The sequence below is a fragment of the Pimephales promelas genome, chromosome 15, assembly GCF_988280905.1.
Source record: "Pimephales promelas chromosome 15, fPimPro1.hap1.1, whole genome shotgun sequence".
In the NCBI taxonomy this organism is placed as follows: Eukaryota; Metazoa; Chordata; class Actinopteri; order Cypriniformes; family Leuciscidae; genus Pimephales; species Pimephales promelas.
This window is the reverse complement of record NC_142783.1, coordinates 34,137,364-34,153,359: the sequence shown is the minus strand read 5'-3', so window position 1 is coordinate 34,153,359 and position 15,996 is coordinate 34,137,364. Positions and strand designations below refer to the sequence as shown.

At 36.2% G+C, this 15,996-nt stretch overlaps 2 protein-coding genes across 2 annotated transcripts in view; both read right to left on the bottom strand.

Moving 5' to 3' along the window:
- The window catches only part of LOC120473281 (zona pellucida sperm-binding protein 3), a 194,702-nt gene that overhangs the window by 119,981 nt on the left and 58,725 nt on the right, over positions 1 to 15,996 (bottom strand).
- c17h14orf132 (chromosome 17 C14orf132 homolog) lies at positions 4,951 to 15,895 on the bottom strand. The gene is made up of 2 exons (XM_039662930.2): positions 15,782 to 15,895; positions 4,951 to 5,718 (listed from the first exon to the last, which is right to left on the bottom strand). The coding sequence occupies exons 1-2, from the start codon at positions 15,806 to 15,808 to the stop codon at positions 5,488 to 5,490; spliced, it is 258 nt and encodes an 85-aa protein (XP_039518864.1). The 5' UTR covers positions 15,809 to 15,895; the 3' UTR covers positions 4,951 to 5,487.

Sequence of the window (15,996 nt, the reverse complement as noted above, 5' to 3'; positions counted from 1 at the left end):
AGTTCTCCTCTATATCAGTGTCAGTGTTTCTGAACTCCTGAAACGCCTCCATTGTAGTCGAACACGTCACGATATTCCTCATTATAATAATTCATGCGCAGAATAAAGGGGCGGGGCCTGGTTGAGTTAGTTAGTAGTGTGTTAAACTGGCAGTTATGGAAAGGGGCGGGACATTTCCCAAACACACTCGAAGCGCTCGACCAATCACAACACACTGCTCCAGCCGACCAATCAGAGCACAGTGTGCTTTTCAGAAGGAGGGGCTTCATAGAGACAGGAAGTGAACAGAGCGTTACTGACAGACTGGGAAGAGAGGAGCCGCAACAATGCAGGAAAACCTGTTCTAGTAGAGCCTGAATGGTTGCCGCGGTGAGGAAAATTTCCCACCGGTTAATCGACGTGTGACAACACCGGTAATCCCGGTGTCACCGTGGAGGGCAGGGCGGGGGGGGTTAAATAGCTTTTAAATGCGTGCGCGTTATACTTTCACTTTCGAAATAAGCGTCAATTGCTTGAATGGACAAAAAAAACAACTCGCTGATAATAAAACTTTTATTTATAGACTTTTATTAGCATAACGAACGAATAAAAATAACCCCATGCATAGGCTGAAAAAAGTGAAAATCGGCAAAATGTGGGCCCAAACAAATAAGAACCATAAAACGTTTATTAACGAATAAGAAAATAAAATAGGCCTAAATAAATTACACAAAGTTTAAATGAGATAAAACCAATTAAAAAGAGACGAATATAAAATAAAAACTTCAAAACGGACCTTAGCCAACATAAATGACATACTTTCACTTTCGAAATAAGCGTCAATTGCAATTCAGCGTCAATTGCTGGAATGGACAAAAAAAAAAAAACAAAAAAAAAACAACTCGCTGACAATAAACTTTTATTTAGACAGCACTTTTATTAGAATTATAAACGAATAAAATATAGACAGAACTTTTATTAGCATAACGAACGAATAAAAATAAAGTGAAAATCGGCAAACTGTGGGCCCAAAAAAAAAAAAAACGTTTATTAACGAATAAGAAAACAAAATAGGCCTAAATAAATTAAACAAAGTTTAAATAAGATAAAACCAAATAAAAAGAGACGAATATAAAATAAAAACTTTAAAAAGGACCTTAGCCTACATAAATGACAGCACTCTAAAAAAAAGTAAAACACTATAAATTGGCATTTATTAACATTAATATATATTGGCCAAAATATTGCCAAACAGGCGCTTTTGCATTGCGTTTTGACACCAAATCTTCCGCCATTATCTTGCTTTTCTGTAATTTGACTCGTTCTCGTCTCCACACGTGCTAAAGAATCCTGATGCTTGCTGATCTGTGACGTGACGGCACGCGTTGCGCAGTTCATTTTTAATTATAATGCTCTCTTCAGAACTAAATAATTGAAAATTATTATTTTTAATTAATTCTAATAAATATTTTAGCAAAAACGAATACTTTAAAAAAAAAAGTCAAGACATCGCGGTGTCACGGTGGGAAAGTGATGTCACCGGTGATGGGGCTTAAAACCGGTAACACCGTCAACACCGTCTATCGCGGCAAGCCTAGCCTGAAACAACAAAAGACTTTGTAAAAGGGAATAATAGACCCTTTTTAATCATACGATTTCAGAAGACTTGAAATATAGTGAATGACTTGTATGGTCCACTGTTATGATGCTTTTATGGTGTTTTTACATCATGATCACCGTTAACTTTCATATGAGAAAGAGCCACTCAACATTCTCTTTTGGTAAGAAAAAAGCAACTGCAAAGTGTTTGAAACAAGTTATTTGCCATGCTGCTCCTTAATCATAATCTGTTGTGTTTTCTGTTTAAAACATGACATACAGATATAATGACATTATATTTAATTACAAATTATATTAAAATAATACAAATAATATTTAATTCATTTTTTTTTATTGAAGTGCTTTTACTTCTTCAAATCATCATTACTGTTATTAGTAACATTACTTTTTTTTTTTAATTAAATCTGTTTGCAATAGATTTTACCATTATCAGTGTTATCAATCATTTAAATCATCATTATCAGTATCAATCATTCAGTCTTTAGGTTAGGTTATGAAAGTTAATTCTGTAAGCATCAGCGCCACCTGCTGGAGGACATCAAGTGTTCCACGTAACAGTCCATAGATCTTCAGTCTGAGCACTAATACAGTTACTGATTATTAATCATTTTTAATGATTAATATTTTGTATTGATTGTAAGACACCCCAACCTCTCTTATGTTTCTCAAAAGCTCGACCAAAGTAGTGATTATAAGACATCATCATAATCTCGTTTGTTGTTTTGTTTGCCATGTTCATTCCTCTAATGAGCTGATTATGTGTGTTCTGGCTGTTATTTTCATGTCTTGTTTCGTGAGGTTTTCCTTTATTTCTCTGGATATAATTAAACCCGATGGACTGAGATGAATTTGTAGCATCAGCACATGAAACTGACAGCTTTAATGAATCATGCGCTCTGTATGCACCTAGAGATACGATGATGGACACATTCAGAGTTTCTCTTTTCAGTAATATTTCTTGCAAAAGTTTCACAACCACAACTGACAGAACCATGTTGCAATATAGATGATCAACCACTGTCATCATTATCATCAGAGGGTTTTAGATTATTCATGCACAGAAACTTGCTGACCAGATTTGCTCAGGATTGCAGTGAGTTTGACGGTCTGTATTGGTAAAGTTTGGTAGGACTCATTTAACATACAAGCTGTCTGCACAGATGCATCATGGGAGGTTTGGAAATTAAATCTAAATGATCTATAATGCATGTGGACAGTGATATCATGTCGTTTGAGTGACAGCTGAGGAATACGAGAGCTTATGAATGACACTAGATTGCTTGTTAAAAAGAAAAACATCATATTCAAATGAGCTCATAATGAGGATATCAGGTTATTATTTCATAATATCAGCGATATAATCATCTGTGTATCGTTTCTGGAAATGGGTGACAGAGAAAATGAAGGATATTAGCTATTAAAATTTTAATAGTAAATGGCATTTTTCAGGTTACAACAGAAACGGCATCTTTAACTCTCATTATGAAAAATAAAGATGGTTCTCTCAAGTACACAACAAACAGTTTTTCTATCATTTCCAGCCTGATTCATTTTACACCATGAATACAGACAGGCTTTAGTCCATAAAAAAATTATTAAATAAAAGTTACACATTTTTGGTCGACTTTTTACTAGAAAATACTATTTCAGTCTTTCTGTTTCAAAATTTCACATTTGGTTGTGTAAAAAAAATGTTCATGTTAAAGTAAATGAAAATAAGAAATGTTTCTTTGGAAACTATTTAAAAATGTCATTTTTGTATGAAATTATATAAGTTTTTTCACTTAACACTGATTTTCAATAAACAAAAGTGTTATGTTTTTAGTTTTAGTTGACTAAAATAACCCTGGTTGCACAGAAATGCCACTGTTTAATGTTTAAAAATTACGATTCATTGGACCAGCCGAAGTCAATTCTTTAATTCGTCCCCACAGGCAATTTTTTAGGGTCCGTTTCAAAGAAACAGTCGGAGAATAAACATTTGAATAAACAATTTAATGTTCATTGCGCCCTCTTGTGGTCTCAGGAGAAAAGATTTCCCCCCCTTTTAAGTTATAATACAATTCAAATAGGCCTATGACTAATATTTAAGTATAACATTCGTAGTTATACATGTAGTTTTTCAGCCATTTTGACAGACCAATTTTTTTATATTTACAATGTAACTCATATTTCGCTCTTTATAGTCTATATTTATGAACTCATTCTATCTCTTTAACCAGAACTATTGTTACAATCACAAACGAAAACAAAAACAGTATTCAGTGTTCGTCCCTCTACTATTTCAAACTATTTTCGTTGGCAAAATAATACAGTATTGTGTCATAACAATTTTATTTTTCTAAATGTAAGTCATCTGATAGCCTATTAACTTTTTGATTATTGTTGTATAAAATCAATATCGCATTTGCAAATGTGCTAATATTCGATAAAGCGGCACTTTTGCTTGTTTGATACTGCTTATAAAACAACTTATGCAGAGACATTTTTTTTGAGACCAACATATCTTGGTTTATGGATGCATTTTTATTAGGGATGAACTGATAAGAACATTTTGACCGATAACCGATAATTCTAAGAAAATATTTGGAAAGCCGATAACCGATATATTCTCCCGATAAATCTAAATCCACGTTTTTATGTAATTTTTGAGAGTCTGATTACAAAACAAAAGTTTCACCATTTAAAATCAATGTCCCAAACACACAATTTTCTTATCAGACCGATAACGATAACATTATAAATGAACCGATATTACCGATATGCAGTGTTGGGAGTAACGCATTACAAAAGTAATACATTACAGTAACATATTACTTTTTGCTGTAACGCAGTAGTGTAAGGCATTACTAATCAATTTTCAGTAATATTTTACTCGTTACATGTTCAGTGAGGCTTGTATTACAGTTGTATTACAGTGTATTGTCTGCTTTTACTTCTTAAAGGCAACAGACTATGTGAAAGTTTTAAAGCAGTCTTTTAGTGCCAGTTCAGAGCGGTCGCGTCTGTAACATTGTTTTTTCCTCATAAATGCGAACACGAAAACTCAAATAAAATGAATATTTTAAGTTCTATGGAGACTGGAGAGCCAACCCTTCCTCATCCGATTTGCGCAGTGTAATTAACAGAATTACAAAAAATATATTTTGCCTCCTATTTTTTTGTCACGCATGAAAGTGTGTCTTTTCCCTAATATTAAAAATAAAACATAGACTGATATTTGTCTAATGTCTGGAGTCCTTTAAGGAAGTAGCCTATATACGTTTCAATGCATGTATTTTCTGAGAATGTTTATTTCAAGTTTTGACTGCAAATGTCATCATGTCCATAATGCTGGACTTCCCCAATTTTAAATAATTTATCCTCAACTAGTTTTGTGGTGTAGGTCTACGTATTTTATAATGTTAACTTCAAATTATACTAATAGCCTAATTTAAAAATAAGGCAGCATTGGATCTGGACGGTAAGGAGAATAACGCTGGAGTTGGAAGAGGTGTGTCGCGATTCTGTAGGTTCGTGGATGTGGTGAATCGCGATTTCGGTTTCATATTGCATATCGTTACAGCCCAAAAGTTAAGTTCTACTTAGTTATTTTGGTGAAAGTAACTCAAAAGTAATACATGAGTAATGTAACGCATTACAATTCTGGGACAGTAATATTGTAAGGTAATGAATTACTTTTAAATAACAGTAACAAGTAATACCTAATGTATTACAGTTTGGAAGTAACTTGCACAACACTGCCGATATGGGGCTTTTCCCCCTCCAGTTTTGAGGCTGGTTTCAGGTTAATAGCGAAGGCCGCTACTCTTCGTCCCTCAGGTGCATGTGGGACTGCAGGTCTGTGGACGGTGGAGAGAAAGAAAACCAAAAGTCTCCAATCGATCCCTAGAAGGTAAAAGCATAAACGACTCCAACCACTACGATGTTGCCGATGGTGGCGATGATGGCGATCCAGAGCCAGACGGCGTCGCTGGACACGCGCTGCTCCTCCTGTGGTGTCGGCGCTGAGGGAGCCGGCGCTGCGTTCACACTCGCGGTCGAGTTGAAGAGCGAATGCTCTGTGCTGCAGTCGTCCACCGGAGACGCATCCATGAACGCGCCGCTCATCATCGGGAGCTGAAAGATAGAGGTCAACAGGTCACGCTTTACATGAGACCTGAACTGAGCTGGACGATCATGACATCACTGTTTTCGCCAGAGCGGATATATACATATTTATATGGAGAGAAAGAAAACCATATGTGTGTGTGTATATATATATATATATATATATATATATATATATATGTATGTATAAATAAACACATCACCGAACTTACTTAAAAAGTACTCGAGAGCTATTCTTGAGTAAAAGTATTTCTACCAGAAAGACTCGGGAGAATAAATACTGTAAATGCAATCAAAAAGCATGTCTAATGAATGTAAATCATGTATTATGAACATTTAAGAAAAAAAAATATATATGAAAGAAATTCCACACTAATTCTGTGTCTGTGTTTTATTTTTACTCTTAACTGTTTTTATTTATATTGATTGCATTTACTGAATGAGCACTGTGCCACTGTTCGTCCGACTGTTACTGTACTTCATTTTATTTTTGATTCTAAATTGTTTTAATTATTTACTGTATTTTATTTTTATTATTATGATTTTTTTTTTATTCGAAACTGTTTTAATTATTCTGATTTCTTTTGATTACTTTAATTTCTTCCATGTAAAGCACTTTGAATTGCCACTGTGTATGAAATGTGAAATATAAATAAACTTGCCTTGCCTTGCCTTGTGTTTTTGCTGGTAATAAAATGAAGCCATAAAACACAAATTTTTTTATCATTTATCATAAACTTTTGTAAAATAGCATGCTGCACATTGAGCTTTACTGTTAAAATTAAAACATGGATTATTCCTTAAATTCAGTTTTGTTTAAAAAATGCATAATTTATTTGGATTAGTGTATTATTACATTAGGACATATTCTACTGTACAACAGTAATACATTTCTGTCAAGTTAAACCGAACTTTTATTTTGACGGGTTGCCGCGAAGACCTTTTGAGTTTCCGTGTGTTCATGTCATGATGATATTTTCTCAAATGAAGCGGTTAAATGATCACAAAGTGACTTTCAGAGTGGATCTAGAGCCTGGAGAGGAAGCTCATGCATTTCCACTATTTTTGATTAAATCACAGATAGAAACAAAATGAACGTTTTTCTTTTCTTCATAACTAAGGATAGCTGATGCCTGACTGCACGATCTCTCTAATCCAGCAACACAGTTTCGATCACCCCGACTGGGTTAGGCTGGTTAACCCTTTGACTCCTGTCTGTCTACCTTTGCTTTCAAAGATGCATAGTCTATATATTTCTGCACAGTCTTCTATACAGCCTGACGCTGAGGAGTAAAACCATATGTTGAACCATTAAGCACATCAACATGCAGAATGTTGTTTCCCAGAGCATCTTCATGTCTGTTTTGAATGGCACCGTTAGGGAGAACTGTCTCATGACAACTGTTGCACATGAGTCGCGTGTTTGAGTGTGTTTTCACACACACGCACGCGAGGCCTGCAGAGGGAACTGGGCTTTAATTAATGTGCCATAGATATTTAGGAAGAGAGAAGTTAGAGTGATTTATTGGTTGAGATAATCAAAGCCCAACAGCACAGGTTGCTGGAATGATAAAAATATTCATTTAATTTCTACTGTATGTACCGTATGATGTCTCGGTGAAAGCAAGGTATGATTAAATGTAAAAGTGTACCAGTTGAATGCAATATAAAAGCATCTGCCAAATGCATAAACATAGAAGCCTAAAAGCCACACGCGATAACCACAGGTGCTTCATCCTGTAGAGAGAGAGAGAGGTTTGGTTATTAATACAACCAACAATATTGTATTGGTTGTATTAATGGAGAGATGGAGAGTCAACATTTTGGCTGAATCCCAATTCTCTGTCTTAACCCTAGCCCTTGTCCCTCGAAACCGAGTGGTAAGCGCTAGTGCAAACATACCACTATGAAATGAGACACCACGTCATCTTACATCGTCCTTAACTGGCGTCTGTGTCACTCGGGGCGACAAGTGTTGATCACGAACTTCTCGAAACTTTCAAGATGCCGTCAAAATGTCCGGGATTGGGCTTTTGCTTTCTGCCTTCAATATTCATTATGTTTACATGCACAAGGTGTTGTTTAAATCGGACTGAATTCATACATTTAAATCGGTGAATCTGAATGTATTGTTGATCTAATATTCCCGTGTTTTCGTCTCAGTCTGGATCAGTTTGAAGCTGAATGCGTCATCTGAGAAGCTGACTGTCTGTGTCAAATAATGTACACGTAATGAATGGCGACTGTAGAAAGCAAAAGCTGAATCCTGGACATTTTGGGTGATCTTGAAATGTGGGACTGATTGTGCAAATCAGCAATGTAGCGTTAGCATAGCCTAGCGTAGCAAAGTTTTAAAACGTTTCAATAAACAACATAGTTGCAAATATATATGTACATAACTGTGTAGAGCACAAAACAAGATGGTCATATTTTTTTTATCGATAATTTAAGTGAAAAAACTTTCAACTCTGGATGGTGTGCCCGCCATTGTTGCCAGTTGCGCAGTGAATTTCTTACCCCTTGGTTTCAAGTAAGCTCACGAAAATTCTTGGTCTTAAAGGTATAGCGGAGGATTTTCTTTTTCCGGGTGGGTAGTCTATACTATTGGTCCACCTAAGTGTCAATCATTCTGGTGATATGTTTACGTAAGGCCGTCGTAGGCTACGTGCTCATCCCTATGTAGTTTTCACTTTCAGGTGTATTATGTCGGAGTTACGGTTTCAGCCATTCCTTTGAAAATGGCTGAGGGTCGAAAGAGAAAAAATGTTTACTAAGTGTATGATAAGAAGAGAAAGGCCGCAGAATATAGAAACAAGACCAGAGAGATTTTGGGTGAATATCACACACTGGCGTGCGCTAAAAGCACAGGTTGGGCTTCTCACTGATGCCGCAGTCGGGAAGATTCTACTACACAGGTAAAGTTTGTCACGCTATTTGGAGAAATCCATTTAAAATCACTAGTAAAAGTTAATGCAAGCTACAATGCTAGCCCTGGCACGAGTCATGCACCGCATAGACACGGTAAACATCTCAATTTGTCTAAAGTAGCCTTTTGTCCAAAATGGTAAATGGTATCACGCTGAAATATTCTAAAATCTTGTGTGTTTATTATTACACAAATGCAACAAGCTACTTCTCCATATGCAACTATGTATAAAAATAACGTATTAACAATGAGAGATATTAGGTTAAGGACCAACGTAATAGCACTGCTTATATGTTGCCATGTAACGTAATTGCGATTTGCAAAATAGTTTCCTCAGAACGTATTTCATGTGATACAGGGTTGTACATATCATGTCTTGAGTCCTCGGTCACTCAATCGATCAGTATAATAAGTAAATAAAACACGGAAGGGCATTTGACATGTTGTCTTTTTTATGAATGTTTTTTAGTTAGTTTAGAATTTGCAACATAATTGTGCAAGGCGTATAGACGTTCCCTAGCTCTCGGGAGCAAGAGTGTTGTGTTTGTGCATGTGCATTTTTTTAAAAAATTGGAGAGGGCGGGTCTTCTCTAAAATTCGGAAAGATCCTCCGCTATACCTTTAAGGGGTATATGCCCCTTCACCTTACCCCTACCCCTAGATCAAAATGAGAATTGGGATAGCCCTTCCTCTCACGTGAACGCGCAAAACTTAGGGAAAGGGGAAGGGGTAAGACAGAGAATTGGGATTCAGCCTAAAACTTGTTCTTTATAAAACACACCCACTCACAGTTTTATAATGTAATTTCAATATTTAAAGGCACAATATGCAAGATTTGTACCTTAATATAACAGCTTCAAAGTCATGTGGGTGGTAAACAAACTCATAGTAGGGAGAATCATCCTGGTAGTAAAGCTCAGGGGGGACGCTGCTGGAAAAACCAGCAATGCAAGTTTGAAAGGAGCGCCCCCGACAAATTTCGCGAGAATCACGACACGCTTTACGGCAACGCACATCAACCACTCAATCAATCAATCAATTTTTATTTATATAGCACTTTACAACAACCATAAGTTGATCAAAGCGCTGGACAGGAAAAGAAAAAAATCATTTTTTGAATCATCAACAAAAACACTTCTATAAAATCATTTTTCTAATCAGCTGTCAAGCACGAAGACACTCATTTCGCGCATTTCTGACGGGATACTCGTCGATGGAAAAAGCAAAGAAAACGTGGTCAGAAGAGACTAAGAAAAGGAAAAGAGAACGAGCCTCTATGCTCAACCTATAAATAAATGCATCGATCCGCAAGTTTTGTTCGAGTTCTTTAATGGTCTAGTGGGAGATCTTTTGCCAAGCGTTTTTCTAAGTTTTTTTCTCTCTCATCATGTTCATCAGTGGTTACCGTTTATATCAAGCAGGGACACGTTTTTGGGCATTTTATTTTGTGATTTCAATTTTATTTTGTGACTCTAGGGGTCGCTGTTTGACAAAAACGGAATTCCTGCATAGTGTGCCTTTAAGCCTTTAAAGCTGGAATAGAAATGTAACTTGCACACGACGGACAGACGGCAGTGGAACGAGCTTTAAACAAAAGCCTCATTACAGCCGTATGAAAAATACATTTATTTCAGAGCTCTTAATGTGAATTAAATCCACACATCATTCTAATGAGCTTTTCCAATATAATTGACCTACTTTTGCACGGAATTACTCGAGTGGAAAATACAGCAGTCCTCTAAAGTATTTGGACACTGAAGTCACAGTTAATGTCTAAATGTATTAAATATCAAAGAGAACGTGTTTAAGAATGAAGTGGCCACTGTACATAAATGTTGCATCGTGACTTTTCTTAAGTATTATATACTGTATGTGCCTCATCATGTATATGAGTTTAAACCTCAAATCTGTTTTGACTGTCAGAAGAACATTAGCCTGTGGTGTAAAGAAGTGGACAGGGATGTGATGGAAAGCCCTGAGCAGGTGTTGCGTTTCTCCTGCATGAGCTCTTAGCGAACACACACACACTAAAACTGATTCCCAGCGGCGTGCTTAGATACAACTGAGCCTTTGTTTCAGTGGGAAGCGAGACCTTGACAGAACATATAGTAACATGTTGAGTATATAACACTACGGGTGATTGAATACTAGCATAAAGAGGGTGTCCTTTTAAGTCTGGATGTGTTTCAGGCTCTACTAGAACAGGTTCTCATGCTTGAATGTTGATTATTCTCCTCAAATTCTCCATTGTTGCGGCTCCTCTCTTCCCAGTCTGTCAGTAACGCTCTGTTTACTCCCTGTCTCTATGAAGCCCCTCCTTCTGAAAAGCACACTGTGCTCTGATTGGTCGGCTGGATCAGTGTGTTGTGATTGGTCGAGCGCTTCGAGTGTGTTTGGGAAATGTCCCACCCCTTTCCATAACCGCCAGTTTAACACACTCCTAACTAACTTTACCAGGCCCCGCCCCTGCGCATGAATTATTATAATGAGGAATATTGTGACGTGTTCGTTCCCTGAAGAAACTGATAATTTACTCACCCCCATGTCATCCCAGACGTCCATGTCTTTCGTTCTTCAGTAGTAAAGAAATTAAGGTTTTTGATGAAAACGTTCCAGGATTTTCTCCATATAATGGACTTCAATGGGAACCAAACGGTTCAAGGTCCAAAAGAAACTTTCAGTGCAAACTACAAACTTGTTCAAAGGGCTTTAAACGATTCCAGACGATGAATAAGGGTCTTATCAAGCGAAACGTTTGCTCATTTAATAAATAAATAACAAAGTTTAAGTTTTATAAGATCAAACGCTCGTCTTGCTCTGTTCTGTGGTCTACGTTCGTGACTCTCCTGTTCGAACTCGTTCAACAAAATGAACAAATCTTTTTCCGAGTCAATTACCTCCGTTTCTTTCGCCGAATGAACCAAATGAGTCGTAAAAAGATTTGTTCTTTTTGATGAACGAGTGCGAACAGGAGTGCGTTGCAGAACAGAGCAAGGCGAGTGTTTGAGCTTATAAAACATAAACTTTGTTATGTATTTATAAAATGAGCGATCGTTTCGCTTGATAAGACCCTTATTCATCGTCTGGAATCGTTTAAAGCCCTTTGAACAGTTTGCAGTTTGTACTTAAAGTTTCTTTTGGACCTTGAACCGTTTGGACCCCATTGAAGTCCATTATATGGAGAAAAATGTTGGAATGTTTTCATCAAAAACCTTAATTTCTTTTCGACTGAAGAAAGAAAGAAAGACATGGACATCTTGGATGACATGGGGGTGAGTAAATTATCAGCAAAAGTTTTTTCAAAAGTGAACGACTCCTTTTAGAGCACTTTTGGGTCATCTTTTCCTCATCTCTGATTGGAAAGCCATTATTTATGGCGATTTCATTTGCAGAAGGTGTAGTTTTCAACCTCACTTGATCTCCAGTGAGGCATTGTGATGTTTGTGACAGGAGACTAGAGCGACTAGATAGAAACAGACCTCAAGCCACAACATGACTGACTTCCACTACTAGAAGAAACGCGGTTTGAGGGTAAAAGTGATATTTTCTTGAGTGCACATCAGCTCAGTCAGACAGAGGCCATGCGACACATCTGTGCAGCTTCCAGGGAATACACTCACCTAAAGGATTATAGGAACCCCATTCTAATACTGTGTTTGACCCCTTTCGCCTTAATTCTCCGTGGCATTGATTCAACAAGGTCCTGAAACCATTCTTCAGAAATGTTGGCCCATATTGATAGGATAGCATCTTGCAGTTGATGGAGATTAGGGTTAGAGTTAAGCTCCCGTTCCACCACATCCCAAAGATGCTCTATTGGGTTGAGATCTGGTGACTGTGGCGGCCATTTTACTACAGTCAACTCATTGACATGTTCAAGAAACCAATTTGAAATGATTGGAGCTTCGTCACATGGAGCATTATCCTGCTGGAAGTAGCCATTAGAGGATGGGGACATGGTGGCCATAAAGGGATGGACATGGTCAGAAACAATGCTCAGGTAGGCCGTGGCGTTTAAACGATGCCCAGTTGGCACTAAGGGGCCTAAAGTGTGCCAAGAAAACATCCCCACACCATTACACCATCACCACCAGCCTGCACAGTGGGAACAAGGCATGATGAATCCATGTTCTCATGAATGTCTCTACAGAAATCGAGACTCATCAGACCAGGCAACATTTCTCCAGTCTTCAACTGTCCAATTTTGGTGAGCTCGACAGAGCTGATTCGATTAACTCCACACTCGTATGAATCAGAGGAGAGGAATATGATTGGAATAAGAACTCTTTTAATGACTCTATTTTCTTCAGTTTGTCATTACGGCTGCGTTAGTGCGGCAGGTCATTTACCGCTGTTCAGAGGAGATCTCAATAATGTCTCAAAGCTCAGATTTTTTGTAAAATTGATGAAAAAAAAAGTCCTTAAATTGAATTTATTGGTCTTAAAAAGGTGTAAGTTTACCTTAATAATCTTCTGGGGTACAAAACAACAACAAAAACCTCTGCGATGGGATACTGATTTTTAAAGAGATTTTTAAAAAATGTATTTACCATGGTATTTACATATCATTGGTTAATGTTGTGTTTATGATACGAGCTTATAAAGTATAAATGAGGAGTCTCGAGTGCTTATGTAATGTATGAACGGTCCTCTTGAGATGTAAAATCAAACCTCAGGTGGTTTCAGCTCGAAGTAAACAGTCTCAAAACATCACGCCACTGAAATACAGTTCATAAATTACTAAAGCAAGCTACTCCTGTTCTCGAGGCACTCCGTTCTCATTTTTCAAGCGCTGGATTCATGGTCAGCTCATAAATAAACTTGACAGCAAGAAATGCATCAGTTTACATGACCCCTACATTACTGTACACTGTACAGTGACCGCAAGGCGAATTAATAATGTATGAATGCCATTGCTTTAGATCGTTTACTCATTTGGAAGCATGCACACACTTTGCAATTGAAACATTTGATCAAAAGAAAGTTATTTATTTTTTTATTTTTTTTGAAATCCTAAAACAACAATAGATGTAGTTTTGATAATAATATATAATTATAATACTTATAATACAGTGTCCATATTTCAGAGTCAATGCATTAAATGCATCTTCTCCAGAATTATTATCGTTTACCAAATCTATTTGGTATTGAAATAAAGCTGAAATAAAATAAAATCTAAATATTAGTTGAAAAACTTAAACTAAATGAAAATTTGAAAGATTGCAATAAGTTGAAGTTGAAGAAGCACTAATATATATATATATATATATATATATATATATTAGTGCTTCTTCAACTTCAACTTATTGCAATCTTTCAAAATTTGCAAATAATTGAAGAAGCACTAATATATATATATATATATATATATATATATATATATATATATATATACTGTATATATTTAACCCTTAAATTAATCAAATAAGTTTCAGTTGAAGCACTATCTAGAAATCAATAAAAATTAAAACTGAAATATAAATAAATTTAACCTAAATAAATAAAATAATTTTAAGCACAAAAATGTCTAACCATAAATAAATGAGTAAAATAAAGGTGAAATATAAATAAATTTAAGCTAAATAAATGTAATCATTTCAAGTTGAATCACTAAAATTGCTAAAAAAAAATGAAATTTAAAAAAATTTAAAAAATGAAATGAAAATTTAAAAACTGAAATAAAAAAATAAAAATAAATTTAACCGAAATAAATGTTATAAGTTTAAGTTGAAGCATTACAATTACTAACTGGAAATAAATAAAAATTAAATAAAAATAAATAGAACTTTAAATGTAATTAAATAGTTTTTTCTAAACCACAAAAAACGACAAAAAAAAACATTTAGAGTAAAATACTAAAAATATAAAAACAAACCCTGATTCAAAATAGTAATACAAATTATAATAGTAAATACAAAAATAATACGCTGTAAAAAATGCTGGGTTGTTTTAACCCAATTTTGGGTCAAATATGTACAAACCCAGCCATTGGGTTATGTTTTTAAATGACATTTTTAACCCAATGTTTGAGTTTGTCCATGTTTGACCCAAAATTGGGTTAAAACAACCCAGCATTTTTTAGAGTGAAATAACACTTTCCTAAGAAAATGCTTTTTAAATTTCCCAAATAATCACAAAGAAATTAAATGAATTAAACACGCCATCTTGTAGTGAAAGACTGAAATAGCATTTTGTTGTGAAACACTAATAGTTGTATATGCCTTCACACACTCATGCTGTTATTTAGCAGACACGTTCTGATGAAAGTGTGCAGTGTGTCGCAGGAGAGGGTCACTGGTGCCCGCCGGTGCCCGCCGGGGCCGAGCTGACAGCGAGATACACTCCTGCTGTGAAACGTGAGCTCCGGGCCGCCGGTGATGGTGTTGGAGATTGTGATTATTCAGCACCTGCTGTCCGCTGGTGTTGCTGAACGGCCTCATGGGAGGCCTGTTTATTTGTGCCCGTCTCAAAGAGTTTGTGAACAATAGCGTTTATCACAGCGTTCGATTCATGAATCATTTTTCCTCCAGTAATGGAGCGTGTGTGCCGTTGCTCTTGTGTTATCGTCTCATTCAAAAAGTCATCGAATGAGCATTTGTGTTACCGCGCATTTACTATCCATCTCATCTCTCTTTTTCTGTCTAAAAATGAGAAATAAAAACGTTTAATCGTTCACACGTTCTGTCTTCACTGTGATGGATGTGGACAAATCAAGTCTAAGTTCATCAAATAACACAAGAAGTGAGGAATCGGTTCAACTGTTGAACAAATTCACAGATTTCAGTGAGGAAGACTGAGATATAGTCTGACCCAGAAAATAAATCAATTTATTTTTAATTTATATTTATGTATTGTTTAGTTTTAGCATTTATAATGTTCATATAACATTTTTATTTTTTTAGATTTTTTCCCCCCATTTTGATATTATTTGAAATAAAATGTTCTGATGATCAGATGGAACTTCAGCAGATCGTCTTGACAATGTCTCTCTCTCATGCACACACACACACACACACACACACAGTAAAGTAAATGAGTGGTTAATTGCACATGAGACATGAAGAAGCTGAGCGGATGCGGAGGATCTCTCGGATGATGTGCATATAAAGCTCGCATCTTTAAAACGTAACGTCAAACATTTCATACCTGCGCAGCCATAAACGAAAGATCCATGACGATCTGGCGTGTTTAATTCCTGGATGAAGTGTGTCTTCAGTTCCTCATGGGATTTTCACAGCAGGTTTCCTGACATTTACAGAGTTCATCCTTACAGATCCAGAGTTAACACAGAAATCAGGAACGAGTCGACGTGAGGAGAGAGAGAGAGAGAGAGAGAGAGGAACAGAGAGAAAACACCAATG

Coding starts and splice junctions, on each gene's coding strand:
- c17h14orf132 (XM_039662930.2), bottom strand. CDS start 15,808: ATGGATCTTTCGTTTATGGCTGCGCAG. Junction 5,719..15,781: donor TTTCGTTTATGGCTGCGCAG/GTATGAAATGTT, acceptor TCTATCTTTCAG/CTCCCGATGATGAGCGGCGC.